Source organism: Xenopus tropicalis, chromosome 5 (genome assembly GCF_000004195.4).
Source record: "Xenopus tropicalis strain Nigerian chromosome 5, UCB_Xtro_10.0, whole genome shotgun sequence".
Taxonomy (NCBI): domain Eukaryota; kingdom Metazoa; phylum Chordata; class Amphibia; order Anura; family Pipidae; genus Xenopus; species Xenopus tropicalis.
The window spans coordinates 111,986,333-112,009,055 of record NC_030681.2 but is presented as its reverse complement, the minus strand read 5'-3'; the positions used below and the strand labels follow the sequence as shown (position 1 = coordinate 112,009,055).

Sequence of the window (22,723 nt, the reverse complement as noted above, 5' to 3'; positions counted from 1 at the left end):
TTCTGCTGAGGGGGAGGGCTGTCCTGGGGCAGCTAGGGGTGAGGCAGTTTCTCTATTGCAGGTGTAGCTTCTGGTGGGGGAGACATACCTCACGGTTGCTAGGGTGGAGAAGGGTGCTGAACAAAGCTTTCAAGTTTTTTTGCTGCTGTCTCCCCTGTGTTACTGTTGCGGCACTATCTGCGGGGCCCACATGGCATGAGGGTGTTGCGGCGTCATCTTTGTTGCGCTGGTCTGTAGTAGGAGTCACAGCAGAGGGTTTGGACGTCTGCCTATTTTTGCCCATTGTGGCTGGGTGCTGTGCTGGGGTATCCCCCCGAGTGGTGCAGTACCGTGTCCGGTATTTTAGTTGCTGTGAAGGCAGGATAATGAAGGCTCCCGGCTGGAGCTTAATGCAGGTGTGTCCTACCCGTCCAGCATGCAGACCACGCACCCCTCTTTACCACCATTTTGACACCAGTTCTAAATCAGTAAAACAAGTTGTTTGGTGGGACTGGGAGATCCTATGTTCTTGTACAAGAAAGGGAGAAGATTGGGAGATCTCAGTAAACCTAAACCTGATATATCTAGGGAAGGCCAGGTTAACTTAAGAAAAAATCTAGTGTTGCTTATCCATGCCGAAACCACTACAGGGTTCTAAAAATCCTATGTTTATACTTGGGATTGTAAGGTACTTTATTGCATTACATGGCTATGTCACCTGGCCTATGAAGGCCAGACCAGCAGAAGCATAAGGTTTGCCTGAATTAACATAAATCATCTATTTGCAGTTATCAAGTCCCCACAATCTACCATAATCACAAAGTTCTGAGGAAAATCAAAAAGAAACCGCTTTTTCTATGAATTTGTAAGACTGAATATCCCAATTAAAGGGGTGGTTCACTTTTAGGTAAATAACAGTTCTATAACATACTAAAAGTTAACACTATTTATTCTTTATAGTTTTTGAGTTATTTGCCTTCCTCTCATAGCTCTTTCCAGTAGGACCCCAGCAAACACAAACTATGGCTATATGAGGCTCCAATTTTCTTGCTTCTTTCATCACTTATTTACCTATGTAGTCCTTTATTCAAACCATTGTCTGGTTGCTAGGGAAAATAAGACTCTAGCATCCAGATATTTGCTAAAATACCAAACCAGAGAGCTGCTGAACAAAAATCTAAATAACTGAAAAACCATAAAAACATAAGAAATGGAGACCAATTACAAACTGTCTCAGAATATCACGGTCTACATCATACTAAAAGGTAATATAAAGGAACAATCCCTTTAAGATGGGAAATACTGGAGAGGGTGGAAAATAGGAAAATTATATTTCTAAAGGGGGAATGCTATTCGATTTGGCTATTACAAACAAAGCACCTTTGTGGTTTAAATAATGAACTTAATGTGTCATGTTTCTTATAAAAATGATTTGATGAATGAATTTCTTTTTATCAGAGAAAAAGTACAGTTTTCCCTTCCCCTACTTATAGAGTACAGCTTGTATGATTATCTATGCAATTTGTTTCCCTTTTGGTTCTGTTTCCCTTGTGGTGGTTTTCCTCAATGTAGGGCTATGTTGCCAGGGATGTAGATTTACTCTTACAACTACAGGTATGAGACCTGTTACCCAAAATGCTCAGGACCTGGAGTTTTCCAGATAAGGGATCTTTACATAATTTGGATCTCCATACTCAAAAATGTATTAAACCCCAAAAGGATTGTTTTGCCTCCAATAAGGATCAATTAAATCTTAGCTGGGATCAAGTAAGATATGCGGAAGCGCCCTGGGGGGGGGATCGGCCCAGACTGACGCTGATTAAAATAAAGTCTATGGACTACCCATAATTTGGAGCTTTTGGATAACGGGTTTCTGGATAACAAATTCCATAACAGTATATTAGTCATATTTGACTAATTGTCAATTGATTTTTAATAATTAATTAGTTGGGCTATAAATTGGGGTATAAATGCTGTGTAATGGGTGAAAGGTGATTTCTTTTTTTTTTTTGGGGGGGGGGCTAAAGTTGGCCTGCATGAACTAACATAAAGATGTCAGATTTAGCAAATTCTGTGCTAGTGTAAAACCTCCCCCATAATTACCTCCCACGGCTCCCATTAACTTCAAGAGAAGGAGCGTTTTTTTCCCCCAAAATGCTCTTGATGGGACTGCTTTCACTCCTGCACTTCGGTGTCTTATTATAAGGGTTCTTTTAGGGCTTCTCACTCCACAAGTAGCCATGCTTCTGCCTATGTATCAAGTACCATTGATTTTATCTCATTTTCCATATCTCCCATTCAATTCTGCTCTCCTATTCTCTGTAACCCTCTCTGATCCCACTTCATTTGTCTTCTTTTGCCTGTTTTTCTTAATTTCTATTCTACCAATATCCCCCATAATCTACTACTCTGTGTTTCTTTCCTCTTTTGTGGCCTTGTAGTGGAAACATCTTCTGTCAAAACTACAAACATCACACTACTGCTTTTGCCTTTAACGTTCAAGTACTGGTACAGCTGTGCAAGTATTGGCTAGAGGGAGTACACCTTTCAGCCAGCAATATGAATTCTTGCAAGCACTACAATATATGCTTACACTTTGTTCAATATAAGGGGAAGGAAACAGAAAAAGGAAATAATTGCACCTACTTCTACCCCCTCTCCTTTTTTAAAAAGTATTAGTGGTTTGGGCAGGCTACCATAAAGAATGTTTTTTTTTATAGAAGGGTGCCAATCCTTTCAGCACCAAGCCTGGGTGCACATCTATAGGAAATACAAGGGCGTGCTGGCAAGCTTTTAACTGGTCCTTGATATGCAAAGAACAAGCAACTGACTAAGTATTCTTTTCACAAACAGGTTTTTGAGAAACATATTGGTCATTAGTGTTGTATGTCAATAGTGCATTGCAAATAAATGACTCGCCTTGGAATGAGCCAGTTAGAGCAGAGAAATCTGTCAGTGACCAAGCACTGGTGTGCTGTTTGCAGGCCAAAAAGATGTCAGATTGAGGCACTTACAAGTTAACTGATAAATACATATGACTCCAAATATTGGATCCCATATCTGCATTTCTACAAATGCAAAGCACTGTACAATAAAATCAGTCATCAGCTACACCAGTGATGAGAAGATAATAGTTAAAGTGAGATGATCCTTTCTTTTGTTGTGAAAAAATCACGCATCTGTCCTGTGTAGATCACTGTGACATAAAAAAATGGGAGCGGGCCTTTGCACAGAGGGGGCCTGGTAAGGACCCGTGCCTCCTGCCACTGCCTGTGATCCCAAGTCCTGGCTGCAGCAGCCTCTACAACCATTCCACCCACCCCCATGGAACCCAGCTCCTGTACCAGACTCCAACCCTGTCCTTCAGCTATTGTTCAGCCCATCTTCCTGAATGATTGGAATATTAAAAAGGTGGCCACACTGCGTATGGCCCTTTGTGTGCTATCTGTCGTCATGTGAGGTTCTCTGGTGGGCCCTGGTAACCCAGTCCTACTGAGCTCAAATAGCCTGGCTTAAAGTCTTTACTTCCATTCTTGCATACAGAAAAGTTATTCTTGTCATGCTAAGGCTCCAAATGTCCATTATTTGCATATAAATGCACTAATGTATGCCTCTGTATGAGCAATTTAATACCCAGTGAGTAATGGCTCAATGCTGAGCTTAGGCAGCTAGGGGAAAGTGAAGCAATGCATTCAGATGTCACTTGCACCAAAACATGCTGCTATCTGCTAAATTTGTGTTTGTCTTCACTGAATACCATATTCAGCCAAATTCCCCTTTTAACAAATAGCTTTTAATTTGAATGCAAGTGCAATTAGGGCTAAAAACCAGAGAAATCACACAATTAAATGCATTATAACAATAATATACATCAGCATTATAGAAATAATATTCATCTCACACATGTGCTTTTATTTTCAAATCTTGTTACCTTTTTGCACATGACAAAGAGCAGAACCTTTCTGACTGTCGGAACTTGTTGGGATACCCTGTCTTCCCACAAAATTCACAGGCCAAAAGTTCACATTCTAGCTCGTCCATACAGTCTGCTGAAAAAAATAACACTTTGAGTATGCAGTTGTCATTTCTTCTTTCCAAATAATGGCATAAAATATTCACTGAACCATTTTATTTACTGTTCATATTCCATTGCCATATAAAAAATGCAGACAGGGCAAAAGCAGATAAGCCTCACTGTGTGTCCCAGTCTATAAGTGTGAATTTACAGCCTGGGTGCTACCTTAAAAGAGTCTGTATCCAGGGTATCCTGCTAAAACTCTGGTTTCTTCCCCTAACTTCAAACATTATGTATTTTTGTGAGTAGATGTTGTTCTTAATATTTAAAAAAAAATTACACTATTATGTTCTTAATTTTCTGATGCTGAATATGACATTGGCTGTATTAGGAGACTTGTGGCTGTTGTGATTACCTAAAAAGATCAATTAAGTTATACATTGGGTATATCATGGCTATTAAAGGGGTAGTAAACTTTTACATTAACTTTTAATATGATGTAGATAGTGATATACTGAGACAGTTTGCAACTGGTCCTCACTTTTTTACACTCACTTGTTTAATTTTTTTTTTTTTTTTTTTTAACTATTTAGGTTTTTGTTCAGCAGCTCTTCAGTTTGTAACTTCAGCAGATATCTGGTTGCTAGGGACCAATTTACCGAACAGTGGTTTAAAAGATATGTAATCTAGTAAGAAACAATAATAAATTGCAGCTTCATAAAGAAAGACCAATTGAAATAATGTTAAGAATAAGACATTCTATAACATACTAAATTGGTGAACTACATCTTTAACGATTAAAATGTAGTAGTTGTTTTGTTTTATATGGCATTACACTAGGTAAGGCTTTTTTTGTGCAGATAAGACATAGCATAGACAGCATTACATGTAATTGTATTATTAGTTTTAATCTCAGATATTGTTACTATTGCAGACTTTCACAATATCTTAAAAAAAAAAACTTGCACCAGTGAAACATGTAGAGTGAAAAAAAAACAAAAACAAAAAAAAAAACCTTGTGTCAGTTATCTTCTCTGTGCCCCAAACAGGGTCTGTGGGTTTAGACAAGATTCCTGGCCTGGATCCTTTTCTTCTACACAGTTTTACAACCAATATGGTTTTTAATGCTGCTCTTTATATTTGAGACGTATGAATGTCACATATATGTCACATAATATGCTTTTTTATGTATATGCTTTTTTATGTATATAGAAACTGATATTTGGAGAGAGAGAGAGAGAGAGAGATACATTAAATTATTTGCTGTGAATTAAAACTGACCTTTAATTATCAATTTATTAGTAATATGTGTTTCCTTTTGTATTTAAATAAATGTGAGCGCTGTTGTCTGCTGTTTTATCAGCATTTTTCCAGAGCCATTTTTCTTTCTCCCACACCAGGATAACTGGTAGCTCTGTTGTTCCTCAGAGCTGTACGTATTATTATTTAGGTAACAATGAGAATTGCCCTGCAGATCTTAAATAATTTTGGTGCCTGAGGGATTATATATTCACAAAATACAGGTCCTTCTCAAAAAATAAGCATATAGTGATAACGTTCATTATTTTCTGTAATGTACTGATAAACATTAGACTTTCATATATTTTAGATTCATTACACACAACAGAAGTAGTTCAAGCCTTTTATTGTTTTAATATTGATGATTGTGGCATACAGCTCATGAAAACCCAATATTCCTATCTCAAAAAATTAGCTTATTTCATCCGACCAATAAAAGAAAAGTGTTTTGAATACAAAAAAAATCAACCTTCAAATAATTATGTTCAGTTATGCACTCAATACTTGGTCGGGAATCCTTTTGCAGAAATGACTGCTTCAATGTGGCGTGGCATGGAGGCAATCAGCCTGTGGCACTGCTGAGGTGTTATGGAGGCCCAGGATGCTTCAATAGCGGCCTTAAGCTCATCCAGAGTGTTGGGTCTTGTGTCTCTCAACTTCCTCTTCACAATATCCCACAGATTCTCTATGGGGTTCAGGTCAGGAGAGTTGGCAGGCCAATTGAGCACAGTAATACCATGGGCAGTAAACCATTTACCAGTGGTTTTGGCACTGTGAGCAGATGCCAGGTCGTGCTGAAAAATGAAATCTTCATCTCCATAAAGCTTTTCAGCAGATGGAAGCATGAAGTGCTCCAAAATCTCCTGATAGCTAGCTGCATTGACCCTGCCCTTGATAAAACACAGTGGACCAACACCAGCAGCTGACATGGCACCCCAGACCATCACTGACTGTGGGTACTTGACACTGGACTTCAGGCATTTTGGCATTTCCCTCTCCCCAGTCTTCCTCCAGACTCTGGCACCTTGATTTCCGAATGACATGCAAAATTTGCTTTCATCCGAAAAAAGTAATTTGGACCACTGAGCAACAGTCCAGTGCTGCTTCTCTGTAGCCCAGGTCAGGCGCTTCTGCCGCTGTTTCTGGTTCAAAAGTGGCTTGACCTGGGGAATGTGGCACCTGTAGCCCATTTCCTGCACACGCCTGTACACGGTGGCTCTGGATGTTTCTACTCCAGACTCAGTCCACTGCTTCCGCAGGTCCCCCAAGGTCTGGAATCGGTCCTTCTCCACAATCTTCCTCAGGGCCCTTTTCCTTCCCACAGACTTCCCACTGAGGTGCCTTGATACAGCACCCTGGGAACAGCCTATTCATTCAGAAATTTCTTTCTGTATCTTAACCTCTTGCTTGAGGCAGTCAGGTCGGCAGTCTTACCCATGATTGCGATTTTGAGTAATGAACCAGGCTGGGAGTTTTTAAAAGCCTCAGGAATCTTTTGCAGGTGTTTAGAGTTAATTAGTCGATTCAGATGATTAGGTTAATAGCTCGTTTAGAGAACCTTTTCATGATATGTTAATTTTTTGAGATAGGAATTTTGGGTTTTCATGAGCTGTATGCCACAATCATCAATATTAAAACAATAAAAGGCTTGAACTACTTCAGTTGTGTGTAATGAATCTAAAATATATGAAAGTCTAATGTTTATCAGTACATTACAGAAAATAATGAACTTTATCACAATATGCTAATTTTTTGAGAAGGACCTGTATAATCCAATCCAAGAATTGAATACTTGAAAAAGGGGTCAATTTGCCCCGAAACGTTGCACCTCCGCAATAAAGGTTTTTAAAGGGCTTGTCCCTTTTTTGCAGCCCTTTGAGTGCCATTTGCTTTTTGTTGCTACATAGGTTTTCGGGAGGGTGCCGATCCCTCCAGCAGTGTGCACCGGGCGTTTGAATTTTGGAGAGCCAAAGGGTGTGTGGCACTGGTCTCTGTTTTGCATTGGATTTTTTTTTACCATATCACTGTTACGTGTATGCTCCTACTGAGACCATTCTATATTATTAAAGTACTGCTTATATAGTACTGTATAGTGCTCTGCTTACACAGACAGTGCTGTGTTCCTAAAGCAATTCCATTTACCTGGCAGCGCTGAGCAACACTTCACAGAAAAAACTCCAGTGCTACCTGCACTGAAGGAGATTTAGTACAGGCGAAAAAACACACTGTTTGCCATGACCCTTATGGGATGTTAATGGCTTCCAGTCTGCACAATAATTTTATATCTTCATTTGTAAGATAACATTATTTTCAGTATTTTGCTATGGTAAGCTGCCTCAGGTTACCAGGGGTGGCAAAAGCAGTTGCTGGTGACTTTAAGAGCCGAATTTCCAATTTTAAACAGGAAATTCAGCTCTGCTAGTGCAATAATTGCCTGTTTGCTAGGTTAAATTGTACCCTAGCAACCAGATAGATGCTGAAATTCCAAACTGCTGAACAAAACGCTAAATCATTTAAAAACCGGATATAAAAAATGAAGACCAACTGGAAATCGTGTCAGAATGCCACTCTCTACATCATACTAAGAGTTAACTCCAAATCCTTTACTAAGGGGCACATTTACTAATCCACGAACATCAGAAAAGCATCCAAATGCGTTTTTTTCGTAATTATCGGTATTTTGCGACTTTTTCGCGAATTGTCGCGACAATTCACGAAAGTCATAATGGCTTTGAAAAAGTCGCGACAATTCACGAAAGTCATAACGGCTATGAAAAAGTCGCGACAATTCACGAAAGTCATAATGGCTATGAAAAAGTCGTGACAATTCACGAAATTTGTAATGGCTATGAAAAAGTCGCAACAATTTGCGCAAGTCGTAAAGGCTACGAAAAAGTCGCAACGTGACGAAAAAAATCGCAAAAAATACGAAAAAGTCGCAAAATGTTAGTTTCCGATCCGATTTTTTCCCATTTGGGATTCGGATTTGTGGATTAGTAAATCAGCCCAAGTGTAGAACATTAGCTTGTAAGACACATTACCTAACATTACATAACACAGATATATATACATACCTACAACAATATAATATGTGATTAGAACAAGAACAAAAAGCTGAAATAATTAAAAGCCTGTTAATTAAAAGCCTGTTCATTATTTAGGAATGAAATAAACCTGTACACTATTTAAAATCTGTCAGTTTTGCAGTGAGGCCTGTTGCAGGGAAAAAACAGTCTAATCTGTGATACATTTGGTTGTGTAAAATAAAACTAAATATGTTCATGTCTGTGTGGGTGTGCCCAGACATTCAAGTGACATCTTATCTTGTTATAGTACCCAAAATTATTGTAAGTTATACACAAAAGTTATCACTGGAATCTTGTTTAAAAACAAAAATGCATTAGATTGGGATGAAACATAAATATATTTACCACCATTATCTTTTTCCCTGTAACTATAAATATGTATATGACACTTAAGCATATGCCAGGTTTTGCACAGGTTAACTTGCCTTTATCCGTATCCTTAAACACAAGCCTGAAAAATAAAACAATATAACATAGCCCCTGTCTGCACTACCTTTTTATTTTCCAGAGGGATGGGATAAATACCTCCCTGCACCTCACCTGCTAAATTCCACTGTTAGATCTTCAGGGTAGGAGCTCTTTGTCCGGGGGGGCCTGGATTTTGAGACTTCTGTTTGGGGGTACACCAGTAAAACTGGGATTAGGTAGAATAATTATAAAAAGAAAAAAATGCCCCAAAATATAACTTAGAATAGCACGTAGAGTGGAACAGAAAATGTTTGTTGCTAAATAAAGTCAAATAAACCATTAGAAGCAGTAATAACCACATCTATGGAAAATACTGTATGTTACTTGATCTATTACACATATTAAAAGGACAGGGAAAGGCTTAAATCACCATGAGGTACTAATTTGTTAGGAAGCCCCAGTGATTATAATAGATACCCTCAAACCCTGGGCCAGCACTCCTCTTTGCTGAAAACTTCACTGGCCTGGGATACTGTTTTAGAAAGCAATGTGCCAACAACTGACCTATTTTCTCTAGAATCCTCGCCATTGCTCTAGGTTGCGCGCACTTTGACTTACAGTCTCTACTGCGAATGTGCAATGCCGAGGGAGGATCACATGGACTGGAAGCAAGATGGTGGCTTAGCCCTCCATACAATCATACAGTGCAGTTTTCAGAGAAGAGAAGCACTGGCCCAGGATCTAAGGGTAACAATTATAATAACTAACTAATTGGCAACCCCCTTACCCCCACTGATGATTAAGCCTTTTTCTCGTCCTTTAATAAACAAAGCATCACAAATAAAATACTGGTATAAGCAGTGGAACAGATATATAAATAAAGGTTTCTCTAGTGCGAGGATATATGGAACTAATAAATCCGATCATGCCATACTACAAATTATTTCACATGGACACGTACAGTGTTCATGTCAGAACAAATACACCTCTAAACTTTCCATATTTTCCATACTCCTTCACAGATACATGGGATGTACCATAGACTTAAAAGAGCATGGCCTTAGAGCAGTGATCCCCAACCAGTGGCTCAGGAGCAACATGTTGCTCACCAGCTCCCTTGTATGTTGTTCCCAGTGGCCTAAAAGCAGGCACTTATTTTTGAATTCTTGGCTTGGAGGCAAGTTCTAGTTTAAAACCAGGTGTATTGCCAAACAGAGTCTCCTGTGGGCTGATAGTCCATATAGATGCTACCAAATAGCCAATAACAACCCTTATTTGGCACCCACAGAAACTTTTTTTATGCTTGTGTTGCTCCCCTACTCTTTTTACATTTGAATGTGGCTCATTGGTTAAAAAGGTTGGGGATCCCTGCCTTAGAGGATCAAGGGATGTTGATGAATATAGCTGGTTCACTATTTTAAAATGGTGGGAGGTATGGGACTAATAATACAAAAGTAAAAAAAAGAACAAACTAAGATTATAACAACAACAAAAATGTCCATGCCGTGGCCTTCAGCTACAGTTGAAGTGCCATTCAGAGCACTCAGTAGATGATAGGCCACGGGATGGGCCTCCAGTTTTTTTTATTGCCTGATCATATTAAGTATAAATGCTTGCAAAAGTCTACCAACCCTCTGCAGTAAGGTCCTCCATGTCTGTGTCTGTGGAGTTGTCAGGAAGTTTAGCTGAGCTTTGAATGTCAGATTTCATGTCAGCAATATTCAGATTTCCTTCATCCAAAGGCGACAGAGGTTTGACTGCCTGCTCCACTAATAGGGATGAACGATTTACCTATAAGGCCATATAATATTTCACTTAATGGTTTCTTAAAGTGTGTAAACCACTCTTTAATTACAGTCACTAAAATGTATTTATATAATCACTTTACTAAAATGGTGTTTGCTTACATCAATAATTTAAAAATATTTTAAAGGAGAAGAAAAGTCATTTTGGCATTTTACTGCCAATAGATTCGCCACAATAGTGCCACCTAGAACAATATATTTATTCTGCAGAAAACATTACTATACCTTAGTAAACAGCCCTAGAAGCTTTCTCCATTTGCTTAAGATAGCAGCTGCCATTTTAAATAGCTTCCTGTTTGCAGTCTAGCTAGTTATAGCTCAGATCACATATTCCTAAGGGAGGGGGGGAGGGAGTTCTTAGCATTCTTATGGGAGGGGGGAGCAGGAGAGAACTGGGCAGACTCTGGCCAGGGGAACTAAGGATTTTTCTGAGAGAAGAAGTCAGACACCAGAGCAACATGTTTAAAAAAAAGGAGACAATAAATACTGTGTTTCTTTTGATAGAGGACTCAGTGCAGAGCTTCTGTGAGTGCTTATGGCTGTATCTACATAGACCTTTTTGATAAAGTTTACTTAATTTTCCTTCTCCTTTAAGCTACATATCAAGTAGCAGGCTAATTATCTACCATACCATATTCTCAAGGGCCAGAGAATAATAAAAACATGATGTAATAAAAAGAATTCACTGAAGCCCTTGAGCAGGCTTTGCTAAAACAGCTTTCACTTGGCAAGAAGCCTTATATTGTACAATGATATGGCATCAAAGCTTATTCATAATTAGTTTAATGGCTAAATTCTGAAATTTGATGCCAAGTGGAACTGTATAAAGTACATTTTATGCCACAGATTAATGATAACTTCGTCTGAACTGTTACATTAGTTTTTTTCTGAAAAAGGGCAAATAAGGACTAATTGGCTATAATGCAACAGAATGCTCTGGTCACTGTTACTCGCCGCTTGTAAAAAGAGGCAGATCATCTTATAGCATAATATGGCCATAATTACCAGAGACATGAAGGATCGAGTTAGATTTAACTTGTTAAAGTACATGTCAACCCCACACACAAAAATGTAATCAGTGAACAGCCTCTTTGAAATCTTTCAATGCATGCCAGAGGTTAATAGTAAGACTGCAACATCTCCTTCATCACTTAGATTTCCTTCTCCTCCTGTAACCCACTTACCACCCCCCTCTCAGAAATTTGCTTTGATTTCTGGCTTGTCAGGCATGCTCAGTTGTTCTAAACTCAGATTACTAAACACGACCCCCAGTCTAGCAGCCAGTGAAGAGATGGCATTGCTGGTTCCCATAGAAACTCAGCTCTAGCTGTCTGCTTTCATTTTTTTCTCCCAACCTCCCCTCCTGAGCTCAGCTCAAACAAAGCAGAACTTTTATCAAACCTACAGTAGAAATAACCTCGCACTATAGCTTCCTAGGGTGCACTTGAATGTAGTAAGAAACTAGTTTGGATAACAAGAAGGCACACACTTAATCAAGGCACACCATCTAATGGAGTAAAATAAAATAAAATAACTATACTTTATTGATTTATTTCTAAAAGGTTGTTAAAACCATATACACGGGGAATAGGAAAGGTTAAAAGAAAGAATTCCTATGTTTGTTGGAATTGGAACTGTTTCACTATTTATAATGCAACATTGTAACAGTGTCGCAATTAGGAATTTTAAACTGTGATTGTTACTAGAGGACAGTTACATGTATCGCACTATATCAGTTGCTAAATAGTCGCATATGCTGGTGAGGGATCAAGGGTTTCTGCAGTGAGTGGGAATTAGCCTCGATAACCACTCAAGAAACAACACTTATCATGTGTCAATCACGCTTAACTAAATATTTTAGTAGGTTCTAGTTCTCCCTAGATAAAACCCACCCAGGCCTTCGACTGACTATATTTCTACGACGTAGATGGAGATTAATTATTGCAATCGATACACATGAATTTGGCCTGTATTTGAGGACAGGGCTGCAAAAGTAAGATGCTGCCCGCCAAGCGGTCCTCCTTATGCTGTTTATTATACTACGGATAGGCGGAGATGATCATATCAGTGGCTGTATTTTAGGGCTCAAGGTAAGTATCGTTACTCTCCAACTGATACGTATATTGCCGAAAGCTGTTTACCGAAAATGGCAACTGGTACTGTTCAGTACTGTTAGTGCTTATGCACCTCCGCAATTAAACATTAGAGTGTTATCACTGCCCAATACCAACTGTTTACCCAGGGATTGCCGTCTCTACCGCCCGTGCCGGCCGGCAGCCTACCCAATGACAAGCCGTTATATAGTTATCGCTGCCAGGGCCGGCCCACGGATTAATATCTCCGCCACTTACGCGGATCGGCACCCCGCCTATTGCCTAAAAATAAGGCTAGATCCCTGCTTCGGTATTGGTTTCCTACCTGCGAGTGCTACAGTCTAATTCGACAGTCATGCAGGAGAGCCGATATGAGCCGAGTTAAGATACCTCGGTGTCTCACAGTGGCGCCGCACACATTCTTGCCTTAGTAGTTCTGGCCAAATCATGTGCAATTACCACTTTTCCCATTTGTATTTTTGTACCAACCAGCAGCGGCTATTCATATCCCTTGGCAGCCATAAATTGGTGCCGTCAACATTAACTGTCCCTATCTCATCTAGAACCTGCTATTGCCTTTGATTTCAGCAGGACACAGAACCAACAAACATAAGGATTTAAAACGCCGACGCGCGTTTCGCATATGATGCTTTATCAAGGCGAACATCAGAGCCTCCGTGGGAGTTGTTTAAATATATTCCCCCACCAATCACAGACGTTCGTCAATTTCACGTGAGCTGAAGTTACTCTTAAGAGATTCTTGTTAGCGCAAGAACAGGAAGAGCCATAACGTTCATATATAACTATATATATATGTAGTTAGATGCTTTATACTTTATGTGATTATAGGGTATACGCAATTGGGTCCCTAGTATTTAAATTCTATTGTTTATTTATTAGTGTTCTTATATCGGGAGGAATGAAATTTCCTCTGCTGATAAAGAAGAATTTATGGAGATTTACTAATCTACTCGACTTAAGAATTATAATGAGTATTTTATCTTGTTTTACCAACAAGCTAAGTAAGGGAAGATCATGTGATGATGTGCATGTAATTGCTATATAGCTAAAGATCTGGCATACTGCCCCAAGTGATGTGATGTGAACCTTGAGTGCTCAATTGCTGTAGTGACTATAAGTGCAGTGAGTCCCATTATGTAAATTATGTGAGATAGTGGGTTAGTGCACCAACAATAAAGGGTTGTGCACACTATCTGTCGATTTTACCTGTGTTGAATGTGGTGACCAAGGTGATGACACATTTTAAGATTTTGAGTGAAATAAACTAATTCAATAAATAAAGAGTGAGCGTGTAATTATTTTGTGTGATTGTGACTTACACCAACATTAAGTACTAGTGTAGGGGATTACTACAAAATAATAAATAATAGATAATTATGTGATTATGAAGGGTTTCTGAGTTAGTCAGATAATCATCTTAAAAAGGTGGAGAAATCAATTTTCTCATTTAATCCTACGGGGGCTAAAGTGTTTAGTTTGAAGATCCATTTGCTTTCACGTTTCAACAGAAGTTCCGAGATATTACCTCCTCTGATGCCAAGGGACACATGTTCAATTCCCCAAAACTGTAATTTTTCCGGATTTGCATTATGATACCTTAGAAAATGACTTGCCACTGTGCTAAGGATTTTATTCTTTTTCTGATCTTCCTTTGCCATATTAATGGTGCTTACGTGTTTTTGTATCCTTTTGTTTAGTTTTTGTGTTGTCATACCAACATACCTTGCATTGCAGGGACATTCAATGCAATATATCACGTTTTGTGTCCTGCAATTAATGTAGTCATTTACATATTGGATATTACCAAAGCGGTCAGTGAATGAACTTTGATTTTTCACCATGCTACAGGAGACACAACTGCCACATCTAAATGTTCCCTTAGCTAGGGGTTGGCGTTTCCTTCCAGAGAAGTGACTTCTGGTAAGATAGTCTCCTAAGTTTTGACATCGTCTATAGCAGAAGGAGACTTTTTCTGGCAATGTAGATTGTAAATCTGGGTCTTGACGTATTATTGGCCATAATTGCTGAATTAGCTGTTGTACCTTATGTGTTTGTGGACCATATGTGGTTATAAATCTTAGTTGTTGATCATCGTGAGTTTTCGCCGGTTTATTTTTGAGGAGGTTGTCTCTATTTGTAGTAAGTGCTCTATGATAAGCTTGTCTCAAAATTTTATTAGAGTAACCTCTATCTTTTAATCTGGTTTTTAACTGCTCTGATCTTAAACGAAAAATTTCGAAGGATGTGCAGTTGCGTCTAAGTCTCAAAAATTCACCGGTTGGGACTGATCTTTTTACTGTATTCTTATGGTAACTCTCAAAGTGTAAGATTGTATTAGTGGCTGTTTCCTTTCTATATAGGTCAGTGGTAATATTTAGTTTCTCATCTATACCTATATTTAGATCGAGGAAAGGAACCATTTTTTGGGAAATATTTTGAGTGAGTCGAATATTTAAATTGTTCGTATTCAAGATACTAATAAAATCATTAAGGAGGTTTAATGGGCCCTCCCACAGGAACAGGATATCGTCGATGTACCGGATCCAAAGAGGAATATAATTGGTATAAAAACTAAGGTCATCTCCAAAGACGACATCCTGTTCCCATTTTCCCAGAAATAAGTTGGCATATGTCGGGGCGCAGGAGGTGCCCATCGCGGTTCCTTGTATTTGCAAATAAAAGGCATTATTGAAAACAAAATAATTGTGATGTAGTATAAAACTAAGCATTTTTATTATAAAGTATCCAAAATCTGTATTTACCGTTGGATCTGCATCTAGGAAGTATTTAACTGCCTCGATACCATCTTTGTGTCTAATTGACGTGTAGAGTGCTTCTACATCTAGTGTTACCAAATAAGTGTCCTGCATTACATGAATACCATCAAGTCTAGCCAGCACTTCCATTGTGTCTTTGACAAATGATGGTAATACAGTGACATATTTTCTGAGTAATCGATCAACATATTTGCTAGAATTTTCAGTTAAATTACCATTCCCGGACACAATAGGTCGTCCTGGAGGTTTTACTTTATTTTTGTGGATTTTTGGTAAAAGGTAAAAGGTGGCTACTCTGGGACTATCAACTAATAAGAAGCTTTTTTCTTGTTCAGAAATTAGAAGATCTTTGGAGGCATCATTTATCAGGTTGTTGTGTATTGCCAAAAAGGTTTCAGTAGGATTACTGAACAATCTTTTGTAAGTATCTGAATGAAGTTGTCTTTTTGCTTCTAAGACATACATCTCGTTATCCCAGATCACGACATTACCTCCTTTGTCTGATGGTTTTATCTGGACATCCTCCCAAGATTTTAAATCTTTTAATGCTTGTCTTTCTGCTTTACTAAGATTGTCAGTTTGTCGTTTATGATTGAGTTTTAAAAGAGCATCCGAGGCCATGTCTCTAAATACAGAGACATAATTGCTAATACCGTACCCTGGTGTGAAATCAGATTTTTTCTTTAACCCTGATCTGTTAGTTTTAATATCCCTATTGTCGGGCTCATTTTCTTCTAATAGACTCTCTAAAATCCCCAAAGTCTCTTGATCTTTCTCAACAGTATCAGGTTCTCTTGAATGTCCTTTTTTGAAATGTTTTTTCAAGAGAACTTTTCTGCAAAACAAATTTAGGTCTTTTTCTAATTCAAAATAGTCTCCATATGGTGTGGGACAGAAAGAAAGTCCCTTTGTGAGTAGTGTCACATGATCATTGTTAAGGGTGTGTTTAGATAAATTAATAACTTGTAAGGCATCATTCTCTACATTCTTCGCTGTCTCTCCCGATATTTGTGATTGTAATTCTGCCTGGTCAAGGGTCTTAGGGATTCCCTTTCTCTTTCCCTGTCCCCGCCTGATTTTACGTTTCGGGTATACCCTATCGATTGTTCTGCTCGATTTCTTTTTAAACGAGGTCTGTCTTGCGGAGTGATACTCTCTAAAAAGTCTAGTTGATCTTCTTGGTTGGATTTCAGTGTCAGTGTCAGAGGTGTCTAGTTCTTTATCTAACTTCCTGGGGGCATGACTAGTTTTGTGAGGCCAGATGTATACTGAACCCATTTCAAAGTCCTGTTGGTCCCTTAGCAGTTTCCGTTTTTTCCGTTCAATGACTATAGATTCATATTTGTCTATCTCTATCATTAGTCTATCATAACTTCTATGAATTTCAGTATTCTTACTGTCTAGCTCTTGTTGGATGTTCTCTATTTTTCTTTCTAATTTTTCTAGTTTCTCATGTTCATTAATTATTAGTATATTCATTAGTTCTAAGGAACAGGTAGTCAGAGTTTCTTCCCATTTTTCTTTTAAATCGTTGTTAGCCAACTCAAATGACGGAAAAGTGTGTATTCTCAGACCTCTGGGGACTAAGCCTTGTTTCACATATTGTTCAAAAAAACTTTTATTCCACCACGATTTTGTCTGTTGTAACAGTGTATCTTTAAGATTCCTTAAAAGTTCTTTATTGTTAGATGACAAAGAGGATAAATTTGCTGTTATAGGGTTTGAAAATATCTGGGTTAAATTTTCTTTTCTCCGTTCATTGCGTTCTCTTACATTAAACGTGTGGGGTTCCCCCCCCATTTGTGAACCTGTGCGAAATGACATATTCTTACAGAAGCTATGTGCTGAGGTAAAGGACGCAACTGCACATCCTTCGAAATTTTTCGTTTAAGATCAGAGCAGTTAAAAACCAGATTAAAAGATAGAGGTTACTCTAATAAAATTTTGAGACAAGCTTATCATAGAGCACTTACTACAAATAGAGACAACCTCCTCAAAAATAAACCGGCGAAAACTCACGATGATCAACAACTAAGATTTATAACCACATATGGTCCACAAACACATAAGGTACAACAGCTAATTCAGCAATTATGGCCAATAATACGTCAAGACCCAGATTTACAATCTACATTGCCAGAAAAAGTCTCCTTCTGCTATAGACGATGTCAAAACTTAGGAGACTATCTTACCAGAAGTCACTTCTCTGGAAGGAAACGCCAACCCCTAGCTAAGGGAACATTTAGATGTGGCAGTTGTGTCTCCTGTAGCATGGTGAAAAATCAAAGTTCATTCACTGACCGCTTTGGTAATATCCAATATGTAAATGACTACATTAATTGCAGGACACAAAACGTGATATATTGCATTGAATGTCCCTGCAATGCAAGGTATGTTGGTATGACAACACAAAAACTAAACAAAAGGATACAAAAACACGTAAGCACCATTAATATGGCAAAGGAAGATCAGAAAAAGAATAAAATCCTTAGCACAGTGGCAAGTCATTTTCTAAGGTATCATAATGCAAATCCGGAAAAATTACAGTTTTGGGGAATTGAACATGTGTCCCTTGGCATCAGAGGAGGTAATATCTCGGAACTTCTGTTGAAACGTGAAAGCAAATGGATCTTCAAACTAAACACTTTAGCCCCCGTAGGATTAAATGAGAAAATTGATTTCTCCACCTTTTTAAGATGATTATCTGACTAACTCAGAAACCCTTCATAATCACATAATTATCTATTATTTATTATTTTGTAGTAATCCCCTACACTAGTACTTAATGTTGGTGTAAGTCACAATCACACAAAATAATTACACGCTCACTCTTTATTTATTGAATTAGTTTATTTCACTCAAAATCTTAAAATGTGTCATCACCTTGGTCACCACATTCAACACAGGTAAAATCGACAGATAGTGTGCACAACCCTTTATTGTTGGTGCACTAACCCACTATCTCACATAATTTACATAATGGGACTCACTGCACTTATAGTCACTACAGCAATTGAGCACTCAAGGTTCACATCACATCACTTGGGGCAGTATGCCAGATCTTTAGCTATATAGCAATTACATGCACATCATCACATGATCTTCCCTTACTTAGCTTGTTGGTAAAACAAGATAAAATACTCATTATAATTCTTAAGTCGAGTAGATTAGTAAATCTCCATAAATTCTTCTTTATCAGCAGAGGAAATTTCATTCCTCCCGATATAAGAACACTAATAAATAAACAATAGAATTTAAATACTAGGGACCCAATTGCGTATACCCTATAATCACATAAAGTATAAAGCATCTAACTACATATATATATAGTTATATATGAACGTTATGGCTCTTCCTGTTCTTGCGCTAACAAGAATCTCTTAAGAGTAACTTCAGCTCACGTGAAATTGACGAACGTCTGTGATTGGTGGGGGAATATATTTAAACAACTCCCACGGAGGCTCTGATGTTCGCCTTGATAAAGCATCATATGCGAAACGCGCGTCGGCGTTTTAAATCCTTATGTTTGTTGGTTCTGTGTCCTGCTGAAATCAAAGGCAATAGCAGGTTCTAGATGAGATAGGGACAGTTAATGTTGACGGCACCAATTTATGGCTGCCAAGGGATATGAATAGCCGCTGCTGGTTGGTACAAAAATACAAATGGGAAAAGTGGTAATTGCACATGATTTGGCCAGAACTACTAAGGCAAGAATGTGTGCGGCGCCACTGTGAGACACCGAGGTATCTTAACTCGGCTCATATCGGCTCTCCTGCATGACTGTCGAATTAGACTGTAGCACTCGCAGGTAGGAAACCAATACCGAAGCAGGGATCTAGCCTTATTTTTAGGCAATAGGCGGGGTGCCGATCCGCGTAAGTGGCGGAGATATTAATCCGTGGGCCGGCCCTGGCAGCGATAACTATATAACGGCTTGTCATTGGGTAGGCTGCCGGCCGGCACGGGCGGTAGAGACGGCAATCCCTGGGTAAACAGTTGGTATTGGGCAGTGATAACACTCTAATGTTTAATTGCGGAGGTGCATAAGCACTAACAGTACTGAACAGTACCAGTTGCCATTTTCGGTAAACAGCTTTCGGCAATATACGTATCAGTTGGAGAGTAACGATACTTACCTTGAGCCCTAAAATACAGCCACTGATATGATCATCTCCGCCTATCCGTAGTATAATAAACAGCATAAGGAGGACCGCTTGGCGGGCAGCATCTTACTTTTGCAGCCCTGTCCTCAAATACAGGCCAAATTCATGTGTATCGATTGCAATAATTAATCTCCATCTACGTTGTAGAAATATAGTCAGTCGAAGGCCTGGGTGGGTTTTATCTAGGGAGAACTAGAACCTACTAAAATATTTAGTTAAGCGTGATTGACACATGATAAGTGTTGTTTCTTGAGTGGTTATCGAGGCTAATTCCCACTCACTGCAGAAACCCTTGATCCCTCACCAGCATATGCGACTATTTAGCAACTGATATAGTGCGATACATGTAACTGTCCTCTAGTAACAATCACAGTTTAAAATTCCTAATTGCGACACTGTTACAATGTTGCATTATAAATAGTGAAACAGTTCCAATTCCAACAAACATAGGAATTCTTTCTTTTAACCTTTCCTATTCCCCGTGTATATGGTTTTAACAACCTTTTAGAAATAAATCAATAAAGTATAGTTATTTTATTTTATTTTACTCCATTAGATGGTGTGCCTTGATTAAGTGTGTGCCTTCTTGTTATCCGAACTTTTATCAAAGACACTTCTGCCTGTGTGAGCCTGAAATCTTGATTAAATGTATGCTGAATAAGGGTCTGTGTGTGTGTATGCTGCTTGCAGATTTAAATGTATCTGATTATGTATCAGAGAAAAAATGGCCACGGGGTGAAAGCTCTTATTTGCTTTAGGAAAATGTTATGGTGCTGGCAAACAGAGGGGATATATGCAGTGCAAATGATGCCATTTGGGTGGGGGAGACATGCCCAACTGATATGTAGGCAAATATAGGCTTTACATGTCCTTTAACATTAAAGGAGACATATCCTATAAAAATTAACTATGTACCAGGGAATTATACTCCTCTAGATATAGAAGGAATGTGTTAAAAAAGTTGTGTTTTGGACTGATTTATTGAGAAAAACCCTGCTAGCCCCGCCCATCCGTTTCACTTCCTGCTGGCTGAATTCTCTGGATGAGCTGGGGAGCCGGCGGCCCTCCGTACACTGCACTGTAGGATAGGAACCAATCAGCAGCTAGACTGACCTGATATGGAACTGAAGCCTGTCTGTGCTTGTGTGACTGCAGGGCTGTGATTGGCTCTCCCCCTCCTACTGTGCTTCTGGCAGGGGCTGTTAGGACACGCCCACCCCTCATTTCAAACTCTGACAGAGAAGTGATATGATCTATAGGGAGCTCCAATAAAGGGGCAATTTTTACAGATAGGATTAATTTTTAGCACAAAGTGAAACCAGCACCGTATATTATTCATAATTGCCTACAAAATTAGGGTTTTTCCCATTTATTCAATATGTCTCCTTTAAGATATAAAAATGCACTCTTGCTTGTTATCACTTTTATCCATCTCAACAACATTTACAACAAATTCTTGCCACAAGAACTATATAAAAAACTTAACACTGCCTTAAAGGAGTGGTCCACCATAAAGTTAAATTTTAGTATGTTATGGAAAGGCCAATTCTTAGCAACTTTTCAATTGGTCTTAATTTTTTTTTTTTTTTTTTTAATTATTTGCCTTCCTTTTCCAGCTTTCAAATGGGGGTCACTGACCCTGGCAGGCACAGAACTATTGCTCTGTAAAGCTACAGTTGTATTGCTATATTTTATAACTTATTTTTCTACTCAGACCCTCTTCTATTTTTATTCCAGTTTCTAATTCAAACCACTGCCTGGTTGCTATGGTTATTTGGGCCTTCGCAACCAGATAGCTGCTACAATTCCAAACTGGAGAACTTCTGAAGAAAAAGCTAAATAATTCAAAAACCACAAATATTAAAACATAAAGACCAACTGCATATTGCTTTTAGAACAGCACCCTCTACAAAATATGAAAAGTTAATGTAAAGGTGAAGAACCCCTTTAAGAATGGAAATCCCCCCAAAAATACTTCAAGGCTATGAAATGGCAATAGATAGATCGATAGAGCCACTATAAAGGGACTACCTCAGTTCAACATGGTGGCTTTACAGGTTTATGACCATAACTACAATACATTGTTAAAATCCCTTATAATACACAAGGGACAATGGAATGTGCTTTTATTTTTTGTGTTATATGTTAGCTGTAATATTTGGCAAAATCAATAACATTTCAATTTAATACTTAAATGATATTTACTTGCACCCCACCATATTTCCCTTGCATCTGAATTAAAGTACTGTTGTGAGGAACAGTCTGGCATAAGTGCAAGGTGGCCAGAATCAATTTATTATTTCCTTAATATTTTATCCAGATTATTTAATCCAATGTTACTTGGCAATATATACTGCATTCACAAAAAGAAATCTATCTGCATATACTTACAGGAAATGGTTCTACTCCTTCTTGAATTACAAAACCCTCTATAACGTGGGTCAGAATCTGCGGTTTCACAATGGCATGGGGTAGTTTATCTAGTCCTGGAATGCTGTTAGGCTTCAGAGTTCTATTGCTTCTTGTTGTAGCAGCTGGTAAAAGTAGTGGAGGTGCTGGTATAGACATATGTGAAGTGTCAGATGGAGACTTAATTACTGAGGCACCGACTGAAGATGTTATGGAAGGGAGCACTGTGAAGTAAAGAAACAAACCCTTATACAATCTGATGACAACCTGCAAACCTTCCGACTTGCACTAGCTTCAAGCTACCTCCTCCAAATCTTCAGCCAGGCCTACACAATCTGAATAGGCCACATTTCTTCTACTTCTTTTGAACTTCTTAACTAGGGATGTCTCCCACATCCATCTCCTAACTTAGCTACCTCTGTTTACTAAAACACACTTACAGCTGCCCTTTATGGGCTTGTCGGTAACACACAAAACCCACACAACAAGAACCTGAGCATCCAGTTAAAACCAGAGCTAATGACAAGCCTCCCCCGACCGACATCTGGCCTGAAATCGGCCAGAAATTGATCTTTGATTTTTATGAACGGGGACCGCAATGTCTTGTTGATGGGGTCCCAAAACCAACAATGCCTATGTCTGACATTTTTGGAGACGATCCACTTGCT

The 22,723-nt window shown here is 38.7% G+C and overlaps 1 protein-coding gene across 6 annotated transcripts in view; it reads right to left on the bottom strand.

Moving 5' to 3' along the window:
- The window catches only part of phc3 (polyhomeotic homolog 3), a 50,586-nt gene that overhangs the window by 11,258 nt on the left and 16,605 nt on the right, over positions 1-22,723 (bottom strand). For 2 of the 6 annotated variants that reach the window (XM_031902334.1, XM_004914423.4), the window contains exons 10-12: positions 22,038-22,279; positions 10,419-10,578; positions 3,911-4,028 (exon numbers count right to left, since the gene is read on the bottom strand). In XM_031902334.1, coding sequence (XP_031758194.1) covers positions 3,911-4,028; positions 10,419-10,578; positions 22,038-22,279 — 520 coding nt within the window. Of the gene's footprint in view, positions 1-3,910; positions 4,029-8,919; positions 8,990-10,418; positions 10,579-22,037; positions 22,280-22,723 lie in introns of those variants that run through there. The other 4 variants (XM_031902335.1, XM_002931568.5, XM_012963407.3 and 1 more) reach the window with 3 other exon arrangements.